Raw genomic sequence first — 12,715 nt, forward strand, 5'->3', positions numbered from 1 at the left:
AACAAATACTCTGAGATCACCCCAGCGTGCTCAGGAAAACTCGAGCAACAAGTACACTCGCTCATCACTACTGGTTTCTTAAGAAGTTGACTATGATATTTTTCCAGACTTCAGATTTGTCTTTCCTCAAAATGATTGGCATACAGTGACAAGCTTTAAAAAAACAAGCAAAAAAACATGATTTTGTGCTCCCAGTTGTTGTGATATCCATTGCAGCCTGTCAAGGGTTTGATAGCATTAGTAAAAAAGGAACTGACAAGCACCTCCTAGCATGCACTGGTGCAGGCCACTGTAAATGCATTAGTATGGCAGACAAATACATTGAATACATGCATTTTGAACTATATTATTGCTATACAGACAATAATTATTTATTTGAGGCTACATTTCGATCAAATTGTGTGAGCCCATCTGCCTGTATTGTGAGAAGTTGTAGTTCTCAAAGAAGTGGACAACCTTTTCTCAATTACAATATTGCCCCACGTACAGTAAAAACACCTTATAATCACCTCCGATGCCAGCACTGTTCCAGCAACGTCGGTTACATAGTTACATAGTTATTAAGGTTGAAGGAAGACTGTAAGTCCATCTAGTTCAACCCATAGCCCAACCTAACATGCCCTAACATGTTGATCCAGGGGAAGGCAAAAAAACCCATGTGGCAAAGAGTAACTCCACCATGGGGAAAAAAATTCCTTCCCGACTCCACATACGGCAATCAGACTAGTTCCCTGGATCAACGCCTTATCAAGGAATCTAGTGTATATACCCTGTAACATTATACTTTTCCAGAAAGGTATCCAGTCCCCTCTTAAATTTAATTAATGAATCACTCATTACAACATCATACGGCAGAGAGTTCCATAGTCTCACTGCTCTTACAGTAAAGAATCCGCGTCTGTTATTATGCTTAAACCTTCTTTCCTCCAGACGTAGAGGATGCCCCCTTGTCCCTGTCACCGGTCTATGATTAAAAAGATCATCAGAAAGGTCTTTGTACTGTCCCCTCATATATTTATACATTAAAATAAGATTACCCCTTAGTCTTCGTTTTTCCAAACTAAATAGCCCCAAGTGTAATAACCTATCTTGGTATTGCAGACCCCCCAGTCCTCTAATAACCTTGGTCGCTCTTCTCTGCACCCGCTCTAGTTCAGCTATGTCTTTCTTATACACCGGAGACCAGAACTGTGCACAGTATTCTAAGTGTGGTCGAACTAGTGACTTGTATAGAGGTAAAATTATGTTCTCCTCATGAGCATCTATGCCTCTTTTAATACATCCCATTATTTTATTTGCCTTTGTAGCAGCTGCCTGACACTGGCCACTGAATATGAGTTTGTCATCCACCCATACACCCAGGTCTTTTTCATTGACGGTTTTGAGTTTTAGAATTAAGCACAAAGTTATACATCTTATTTCTTCTACCCAAGTGCATGACCTTACATTTATCCCCATTAAAGCTCATTTGCCATTTATCAGCCCAAGCTTCTAGTTTACATAAATCAGCCTGTAATATAAAATTGTCCTCCCCTGTATTGATTACCCTGCAGAGTTTAGTGTCATCTGCAAATATTGAAATTCTACTCTGAAAGCCCCCTACAAGGTCATTAATAAATATGTTAAAAAGAAGAGGGCCCAATACTGACCCCTGTGGTACCCCACTGCTAACCGTGACCCAGTCCGAGTGTGCTCCATTAATAACCACCCTTTGTTTCCTATCCCTGAGCCAGCTCTCAACCCACTTACACATATTTTCCCCTATCCCCATTACTTTCATTTTATGTAACAACCTTTTGCGTGGCACCGTATCAATAGCTTTGGAAAAGTCCATATATACTACGTCCACTGGGTTCCCTTGGTCCAGTCCGGAACTTACCTCTTCATAGAAGCTGATCAAATTAGTCTGACATGAACGGTCCCTAGTAAACCCGTGCTGATACTGGGTCATGAGGTTATTCCTCTTCAGATACTCCAGCATAGCATCCCTTAGAATGCCCTCCAGGATTTTACCCACAGTAGAGGTTAAACTTACTGGCCTATAATTACCGAGTTCAGTTTTTGCCCCTTTTTTGAATATTGGCACCACATTTGCTATACGCCAGTCCTGTGGTACAGACCCTGTTATTATGGAGTCTTTAAAGATTAAAAATAATGGTCTATCAATGACTGTACTTAATTCCCGCAGTACTCGGGGGTGTATCCCATCCGGGCCCGGAGATTTATCAATTTTAGTGATTTTTAGATGCCGCCGTACTTCCTGCTGGGTTAAGCAGGTGACATTTAATGGGGAATTTTTATCACTAGTCATATTGTCTGCCATGGGATTTTCTTTTGTAAATACTGATGAAAAAAAGTCATTTAGCATATTGGCTTTTTCCTCATCCTCATTCACCATTTCACCCAGACTATTTTTAAGGGGGCCAACACTGTCATTTTTTAGTTTCTTACTATTTATATAGTTAAAGAATATTTTGGGATTATTTTTACTCTCTCTGGCAATGAGTCTCTCTGTCTCAATCTTTGCTGCCTTGATTTGCTTTTTACAGAATTTATTTAATTTTCTGTATTTATTTAATGCCTCCTCACTACCTACTTCCTTTAATTCTCTAAATGCTTTCTTTTTGTCCCTTATTGCTCCCCTTACAGCTCTATTTAGCCATATTGGTTTCCTCCTATTTCTAGTATGTTTATTCCCATACGGTATATACTGTGCACAGGTCCTATCCAGGATGCTAATAAACGTCTCCCATTTTCTTTGTGTATTTTTGTGTCTCAGGATATCGTCCCAGTTAATTGCACCAAGATCCTCTCTCATCCGTTGGAAATTTGCCCTCCTGAAGTTTAGTGTCCTTGTCACCCCCCTACTACCCATCTTATTAAAGGTTACATGAAAACTTATTATTTTGTGATCACTATTCCCCAAGTGACCCTCAACCCTTATATTTGATATGCGGTCTGGCCTGTTGGTTAATATTAGGTCTAGCAGTGCCCCCCTCCTTGTTGGGTCCTGAACCAGTTGTGAAAGGTAATTGTCTCTCATAGTTGTCAAAAACCGATTACCTTTACTGGAACTGCAGGTTTCTGTTCCCCAATCTATTTCAGGGTAGTTGAAGTCCCCCATAATAATGACTTCTCCTTGAGTCGCAGCTTCATCTATTTGCTTTACGAGGATATTCTCCATTGCTTCCATTAGTTTTGGAGATTTATAACAAACCCCTATCAGTAATTTATTATTTTTTCCCCCTCCCCTTATCTCCACCCACAGGGACTCTACATTTTCATTAAATTCACCTATATTATCACGCAGGATGGGTTTTAAGGAAGATTTTACATATAGACACACCCCTCCCCCTCGCTTATCTGTACGGTCATTTCTGAACAGGCTATAGCCCTGCAAGTTAACAGCCCAGTCATGGCTCTCATCCAGCTACGTCTCAGATATCCCCACCATGTCATAATTATGCTCCAACAACATTAGTTCTAATTCATCCATTTTGTTGGCGAATGAATACCCTCCCCCCCAATCCCTAGTTTAAACACTCCTCCAACCTTCTAACCATTTTCTCCCCCAGCACAGCTGCACCTTCCCCATTGAGGTGCAGCCCGTCCCTAGCGTAGAGCCTGTAGCCAACTGAGAAGTCGGCCCAGTTCTGCAGGAACCCAAACCCCTCCTTCCTACACCAATTCTTGAGCCACTTATTAACCTCCCTAATCTCCCGTTGCCTCTCTGGCGTGGCACGTGGTACAGGCAGTATTTCGGAAAATACCACGTTGGAGGTCCTTGCTTTCAGCTTGCAGCCTAATTCCCTGAAATCATCTTTAAGGACCTTCCACCTACCTCTAACTTTGTCATTTGTGCCAATGTGCACCATGACCGCTGGGTCCTCACCAGCCCCTCCCAGTAATCTGTCCACCCGATCAGCGATGTGTCGGACTCGAGCGCCAGGTAGGCAGCACACCGTCCGACGATCCCTGTCTTTGTGACAGATTGCCCTATCTCTTCCCCTAATAATTGAGTCCCCCACTACCAGCACCTGTCTGGCCTGCCCTGCTCTCCTTTTTCCCTCCTTACTGGAGCAGTCACTCCTCCGGCTTTCAGAGGACATGCCTGGCTGCAGCAGTGCTACCCCTGTACTGGCACCCCCCTCATCTGCCAACTTAGCAAACTTATTGGGGTGTGCCAGATCAGGACTAGCCTCCCTGGCACTCTTCCCTCTACCCCGCCTTCTATCTGTCACCCAGCTAACTGCCACACTGTCCTGCAGCTCCATCCTACCATCCCCCTCCTCATCTATCCCATTGAGCGTCTGCTCTGTGAGCAGAAGACTCCTCTCCATATTGTCTATGGATCTCAGTGTTGCCAGCTGCACATTTAGATCCAGTATCTGGGTTTCCAAATGCACAATGTGCTCACATCTCGCACAGCAGTATGCACCCTCGACCGGCTGGTCAAGGACTGCATACATGTGGCAAGATGTACACTGGATGGCATTAACAATTGTGGAGCACATTTCCTAATGGGGATTGCAGCACACAGAAACGTTAATTAAAAATAAATACAAAGTATTAATTAAACCCAAAAAAAAAAAAACAAACAAACAAAAAAAACAGAAGCAATTCCTCCCTTGGAAACTCCCTGATTCCAAAGTCACTGAATCACAAGTCACACACTTACCGCCGTTCACACTTACGCTCAGGTCACACTCAGCTCGCTCACACTCGCTGTGCTGAAGATTTATAGATTTTTTTTTTATTTTTTTTTCTCTCTATCTCCCCTCAACAGAAATCCACCTTGCTGTTCAGATGCACTTCCAAAAAGCTGGTTCTCCCGTGACATTATGTTGTGTGAGCCCTGCAGACAATCCGTGGCCGCTTCACTCTGACTTCCGGATATCAGTTAAGTGAGAATGTAACGGCCCATTAGCGACCACTGATTGGTTGCACGGCTCACGTCATGTAACCGAAGGGGAGATGTGAGATTTATAGTCTTTCTCAAGAATATTACTCAAGAAACAATTGCACAACCTCATAAGGCCAATAAATTGATCTGTGAACCATGATGAAAGCATAATAGTAAGTACAAGTATGTGTTCCAAATAAATACCTCATGTACTAATGCCAGAAGGGGAAAAAGTTCATGGTAGAATGTGTGCCCACCCCGACGCGCGTTTCGGCAGAGCCTTCATCATGGGACAATTGTTTATTGAGTAATATTCTTGAGTAAGACTATAAAATGCCTATTTCTAGATACATGAAATTCTTTGACTAGCTTCTGTGTCAGAAGTGCACCAATTTTGTATATGTGCATTCATTATTCCATTCCCTCTCTTTATCTGCTCCTTTGAATAAAGTTTTGTATTTTTGCTGCTACTCAGGATATCGGATCATTTTCCTTTTTCTTATGTTTTTGTCATAGGGGAATAATGTAATCAAGAAAGGATTGTCGGAGTAGTGGATATACCCTTTAAACAAAACGTGCAGAAATGGTCGGCACAACTATATGTTGGTACCAGATAAGTGAGATATGTAATACAACTAAAATATGCAATGCAAGGTGGAATAATCAGACATGCTAGGAATCAGTGGCGAGGATGCAATATGCAATGAAAAATGTTACTATGTTGAAAATCCTTTTATTTTTACATTTAATAACTGTGTGCCCAATTGCATGGAACCATTTTGTAAATTTGGCTAAATACGTGTATGCTATGGCAAGTAAGACTAAAGTAATCAATTCAGAGAAACTTGCCATGAGGAAATTTGCCATGATGATATAATTAGAAAAAAATAATCAACTTTTCCTCTGTGTCTAGTTTAGGCATTGATGTTGTATTGTGTCATTGTAATTAGTGTCTTGCGACAAAGTCCAGCCCTAGTCGCCAAGCATGAGAAGCTGGAACCTAGTAAACCGGCAAATAAAAGGCTCAGAAGGCTGTGGAAGCCGTGGAGAGCCCTGCACACCCCAAGCTCATGTTCTACCTTGTAACAGTAAAACACTCCATTACTTTTTATACTTTTCTTTCTGCTTTTATTATCAGATTATAAAACTCAACCGGCAAACGAATGTGGCAACAACAAGAGCAAAACCAATTACAAGCCACTTCCAATATTCCTTCCCTTTAATGTATAACCCTTTGAGAAGTTTAATTGGACTGCGGGGAGACGGGTGGTTACTGGAGTTGTAAATGTGCACTATAAACAAAAACAAAAAAGAAAACTAATCTAGTAAGGGAATATGGGATTCATTTTGCAAATTGTCTGATTAGTGGATTGTGGCCCATCAATAATTACCTTAACATTTTCCCAAGACCCTTCTTTATTGGAGTCTGGCAACTCAACCTCCCGAACGGGCCTGTCAATCAGCTCTTGCAGATGGGAGATCCATTAGGGAGAGAACAATTGTAAACCTGCTGGGGGAGAGGATTACACAAAGCAATAAGTGTCAGAAACCCAAACCTGTAGGTTTATTAACTAAGTGTATAATTTACTTTCTTGTAACTATCGGAATCTAAGCACCTAGAAAGGACCCGCCACCACTTCCGATAAGTCTGTCTTAATAAATACTTGCAATTCTCGTGAAATAACAATTTTGGACCATCTTTTCCTATAACTGGGCAGTATGCCCTTTTTTTAGTATCCTTCCTTGAATAAATTGACAATTAGAAGTTACCATTTTCTTTGTCAAAAGGGTGTGTCCCAAATAGTCTGCCACAGTCAGCATCGATTGGATAATATAAGTGTGTGTAGGTACACCCTAACTTAAGGATCCCCAGCCTGTGATTTCAGGCTCATAATGGTCTACCGGCTTGTCACCCGGTCTAACAAACCGATATGAAGAGGGGATCTGCAGATGGTGACTTTTGTGCATAGTCCAACACAGAAGAGGAAACCTGGATACATATACTAGCCTCGGGGGTTTAGAAAAAAATTAAGTATAGTATTCTGGAAATACGATGAAACTGCCAGGCAGAGGAGGTGCTTGAAGCCAGATGCGATCGTTTGGTGGAAGATGCAAGAATACCAAATCAGGGTAAGATTGGAACCCCTGGATGTAAGTATACTGTCTCAGTGTGAGTTTGGTGAGAAAGTTTTGGTTGTTATTTCACTAGCAATGAGGGGTTTGGGTGTCGCTGAGGAGGCGTGGGATCAAGTGTCACCACTCCATGAAGGGAGTGTGGTGGGATCTGGATGTGCCTCGTGAACCTTTCTCAGACCGGAATATAATTAAAGTTGGGGACTACTGCCCTAACAGGTAACGCCCAGATGTCAGTATAGTCAGTCATATATTTCTATTAGGAATAACAGAGCAACGGCACAGCGTAAAGTTTCAAGACGCTCCACCATAGGGCTATACAACAGAATGGGTTCACATTGCGACGACTACACTACCGCAACAAGCAAGTTGCAAAAAATCCAACCGAATCTGATTTTTTGCAACTTGCTTGCTGCGGTTGACTAGATGCAAAATGTGATTCCATTCAATTATATAGCACTGCGATGTAGCTGCGGCACCAAGCCAACTTCACTCACACGGCAGCTGTCGTAGCCAAAGTTGTCGTCTAGCTCTAGTCTAACTGTTGTATGCAGGAGTATAGTCAAGGGATGTTGTATACAGAAGTATAGTCAAAGGAAGGAACCGGTTTACCTTGCATCCATATTGTGATGGCTTTGCTTTATTTCCTATGCATTTTTCCAAAATAAAAAGTAATACAAAATGGCAACAAATGAAAGTAAAACTTGTTCTATCAAAAATAAACTGACCTAAAGTACAAAATAAATTACTTCTCTGCATTCTCGTGGTAAAATCAAAGCATTTTTCAGATCCTTTAAGACCAAAGTGTGATGGTTCCACCAGATGTTACACAGGCTCCCTTGGGTATCACACATTATCTCCTGAAACCTTCATACTAATATGATGAAAAAGAAATAATGTTCACATATAAAATGGTATTTAGTAGACCTAACATCACCTATAAGATCACTCCAGACTGTTTTTATGCACCCATACACATTAGACAAGTGTCAGAGAAGCACTTGAGGAAAAGTGTTAGGGTATGTTCACAAAAAGATTTTGAAGGTAGAAAAGTACGTGTTTTTCAACAGTAATCCACACCCAAAAACTTTTTTTTTTCCTAAAGAATTTCTTAAAGAGGATCTTGAAGTGTTATTTTTCCCCACACAGAAGCCTTTTCACTTGACCGTGGATGAATGCGCTTCAAAGAGTTGACATGTAACTTCTTTTATTCCATAGCAAATTTCCATGGCCTGGGAAAAAAAAGCTGAAAAAAGGCCACTGTATGAACAATAGAGTTCATTTTTTTGTCCATGAAATTAACAAGAGTATTCAAAACTTTTTAAAGTGTTTTCAATGAGGATTTTAGAGCACAAATCCGCTACTAAAAAATACATCAGTAGGCTAATTAGGACCCTTAGGCTATGCTGGGCTCATGTAGGCGTCAGTGCAAATCAGTTCAAGCACAGACTGGCCGCAGCTCTCCCGACCAGAGTGTCAGTCTCATAGATAAATGGTGCGGTCATGTTTGTGGTCAGTGCTTGGACCAAGGGTCCAAATTACCCTATCTTCACATAAATCATATAAACCAAAAAACTCAGTGTCTCTTCCGCTATCATATTCTGCGTGCAGAGGTTCTGATAAGATGTGCCTGGCTGGCTGTGCTTATAACCAGGCTAGGTGTTCACCTTGGACTGTCAGCTGGGGAAAGCTGACCAGAGTCAATTGTGTTGGAGATTGATAAGCTAGAATCTCTCTCTGAGAAAAAACTGCACAGGTTATGTGCATCGTACTGAAAATATCACCGGTTGCTATGGACAAAAGTCATTTTGCTTGCACAAACTGGGACTAGCTCAGCCATGTCTGAGTATCCAGGGTCTATTTTGTTTCGTTAGCGTCTGGACAAGGCTAGGGATTTTGTGTTTATGGTTTTTATTTTTACTACTGTGCAACCTTTTCCAGTGGTTGGTCACTTACTGGACTTCTTGCTGTGGTTGTTATAAAATCTCTGCTTTTTCTGCTGCAACTCTACTAGTTCTATTGAAGATGCATGCTCTTACCACCAATTAACAGTTTTCTGTGTACACTATGCATAGGCAGAAAGCTGGGGATCCAGTGGTGGACTGTGATAGCATGAGCATATATATATATATATATATATATATATATATATATATATATATATATATATATATATATATATATATATATATATATATATATATATATATATATGTATATATATTTTTTATCAAATTCTGCAAGATTCTAATGTATTGATATAATGACAAACTTTATGACTTTTGCGATTGCGGTGGACACATCTGAACAGGCTCCATTAGACCAGAAATATGCCAAAAGTGTGTCCTCTTGTCATATGTTAAAGGATCTTGACGCTTCATCTTTATCCATTTCATCATGGTTATGTTAAAAATAACATCACTTTTCCTCTTTCCCCTACATTCAGGTGATTGTTTACAGGTTGCAGCCAATCTACATTGGCATAGCCACTGAACCAAGTGATTGTTTGCAGCGCTTGTTGACTCAATGTCACCACTGCAGCCTGTACGCAATCACCAGAGCTGCGATAGAGACAGTGGACCTGGGGAGAGGAAGTAACAGATGATTTTATTATTTTTAACATCTATTTATATAATTACCTTGTAATGTCCTCACATCCTGTTCCGTCCAGATGTGTCCTGATCCCAGAATTCCAAGTGGCGGAAGTTCACCGACCTCCATATTGGGACACCCAAGTGATGGGTGTCTCAATATGGAAACTGATGGTGGTACCAGCCTCTTGCGCAGGAACCACCAGAGGAACACGTCGCACCTCACACACACACTGTATACGCCATACGCACCACACACACTGTATATGCCATACGAAGCCTCTTGCGCGGTACCACCAGCAGAGTACTGTCGCGAACACGCCGTCGCGATCAGCTGAATGATTCACTGACTGCTGCCATCTTTGTACAGGAGGAGCGCATGTGCAGTTTTAATGTGACCGCCACTATCTGTCTGCACAAAGATGGCAGAGGTTTAATTTACTGCGCCTGCGCGAATTCAGCGCAGGCGCAGTGAATCATTCGGCTGATCCCGGCAGCAGATGCTCGACGCGTCTACAGGCAGAGGAAGACGGGCACATTAAAGGGGTTTTCCCACAAACGAAAGTTAATTTTAAAAATTGTCTGTGTCTGACCGTGTACGGAGCATACGACATCTCCTGGGCAGGGGAGGAAGCAAAAGACAATACTGACATTACAGCAGGGTATCACAGAGGATTTCTTTTGTCAGGTAAAATATTTCACTGACTGTTTTTAAACAATATTTTACTTCACAAAATGTATCCTCTGCGATCTCCTGCTGTAATGTCAGCATTGTCTTTGAGGGGAGAATACAGCACAGGAGGGAGAGAGACAGCAGAAAAGGGGGATAGCACATGGGGTAGACAGGTCAAAGAAGAGAGCACAGACGGGAGAAGTCAGCACATGGGGAAAGAGTGGATAGGTGGGTGAGCACATGGGGGGAGAGATTTGCAAAGTCTGCCCCTATTGACATTACCGCCCTCCCGATACGATAGCATCGGGCCTCTAACTAGTAATAGATAAAAGGGATAGCCCTATAAAGTGGTGTGATGTGATGTATCTTTTTTTAATATATAAAAAAAATTTACTCAAACACACAAAAAAGTATATTAAAAACAATTTATGATTTCTGGTTGGTCTGTTTTACAATTTTTTTTTTCTTTAGGAGCGAGTCAGAGGGTTTTTTTTTTTTTACTCCTGTACAAAACAAAAGAATTCATGTGGAATAAAAGCTGAAAAAAAAAAATCTCAATTACCCTGGGTAAAGTGCTCCCTGTCTCGGCGATTCTGCTCTATATTATGGAACATATAAAACAAGGAGAGGACATTTCAGACGCTGATGTGAGAGGAAATAACTTGGCGTTACAAAAATAACAAAGTATCCTGCCAGAGTTTATTCCTGACTGGCATTTCAGCTCCAAATCCTAAATCACAGAGGCACTTTACATGTCAGGAGAGCAGAATTCCTCCTAACAGAAGCTTGGAGCATCGAAAAAGAATTATAAAACGCGTAAAAGGTCCAACGAAATCCTTGACTGTCTAATGTCCACACTTAGTACTTTCACTTCCACCCTTTCTCCGGGTCCTAGTCCAAGACTTCTCCTTCTCTTCTCCTTGGAAAGTTTGTCTTCGGTTATATAACGCATTGGAATTAACCCGGCTTTGCCCACACCGATGTCAACGAAGACACCGAACAATGTGGCGTTTTCCACTTTCCCGGTCAGAATCGTCCCCAGCTTCAAATCTTCGAGGCAAACGATATTGGTCTTAAAATCAGTTTTGTCAAATTCTGAAAAAGAGGGAAACATTTACACAGGACATTACGACAATGTCTTTAATAATTAGCAGTTGAGAAATAAATGCATGCCTTAACCCCTTAACCCAGAAGCCTGTTTTCACCTTACTGACCAGGACAAATTTTACAATTCTGACCACTGTCACTTTATGTGGTAATAACTCTGGAACACTTCAACGGATCCCACCGATTCTGAACCTGTTTTCTCGTGACATATTGTACTTCATGATAGAGGTAAAATTTGTTCAATAGGACTTGGCATTTATTTGTGAAAATATCGTCAATTTTGAAAAAATTTAGAAAATTTTGCAATTTTCAAACTTTTCATTTTTATGCCCTTAAATCAGAGAGTTATGTCACACAAAATAGTTAATATATAACATTCCCCACATGTCTACTTTACATCAGCACAATTTATGAATTTTTTTTTTTTGTTTGGAAGTTATAAGTGTTAAAAGTTGATCAGGGATTTCTAATTTTTCCCAAAAATTAACAAAACCATTTTTTTACGGACCACATCACATTTGAAGTGACTTTCAGGGGCCTATATGATAGAAAATACCCAAAATTGACACCATTCTAAAAACTACACCCCTCAAGGTGTTCAAAACCACATTCAAGAAGTTTATTAACCCTTCAGGCGTTAATGGAATGTGGAAAGAAAAAATTAACATAACTGTTCTTCACAAAAATTTTACTTTAGACCCAAAATGTTTTATTTTCGCAATGGTAACAGAAAAAAATGGACCCCAAAATTTGTTGTGCAATGTCTACTGACTATGTAGATACCCCATATGTGGGGAAAAACTACTGAAGAGAAAGAGCGAGATTTGATTTTTTGAATGTAAAATTTGCTGGAATAATTAGCGGACGCCATGTCGTGTTTGGAGATCCCCTGATGTGCCTAAACAGTGGAAGCTGCTCACAAGTGACAAGTACGCTTTTACAAAATAAAAACTATTTTACAGAAAATTATTATTATTTTTAATTGCATTTTGTTTTCTGAGACACCATTTTTATTTACATTTTGTCTTTTTTGATCGCATTTTATTCAACTTTTTATTCACCGGTATGATGAAAAAGCATCATTTTTTGCCTATTTTTTTATTTATTTTTTTAACGGTGTTCCCTGAAAGGGCTAACTAGTGGGACTGTTCTGAACGTGACAATACCAAATATGTATACTTTTTTTTTTACACAAATAAATGTATTTATTGGATTTATATTTTTACTGTTCTTTTATTTTGTGATTTCTTTTTTAAATATTTTTAAAAAAATAATTTCAATATGTTTCTCAAATGATTTGGACAGATT

The 12,715-nt window shown here is 40.4% G+C and overlaps 1 protein-coding gene across 2 annotated transcripts in view; it reads right to left on the reverse strand.

Annotated features, from left to right (window-relative positions):
- Window positions 1–10,711: 10,711 nt before the first annotated feature.
- SRBD1 (S1 RNA binding domain 1) overlaps window positions 10,712–12,715 on the reverse strand; it is a 242,494-nt gene continuing 240,490 nt past the window's right edge. For both annotated transcript variants that reach the window (XM_077282407.1, XM_077282408.1), the window contains exon 23: window positions 10,712–11,395. In XM_077282407.1, the coding sequence (XP_077138522.1) occupies window positions 11,106–11,395 (290 nt within the window). In that variant the 3' untranslated portion in view covers window positions 10,712–11,105. The remainder of the gene's footprint in view (window positions 11,396–12,715) is intronic.

Source organism: Ranitomeya variabilis, chromosome 2 (assembly GCF_051348905.1).
Source record: "Ranitomeya variabilis isolate aRanVar5 chromosome 2, aRanVar5.hap1, whole genome shotgun sequence".
NCBI lineage: Eukaryota > Metazoa > Chordata > Amphibia > Anura > Dendrobatidae > Ranitomeya > Ranitomeya variabilis.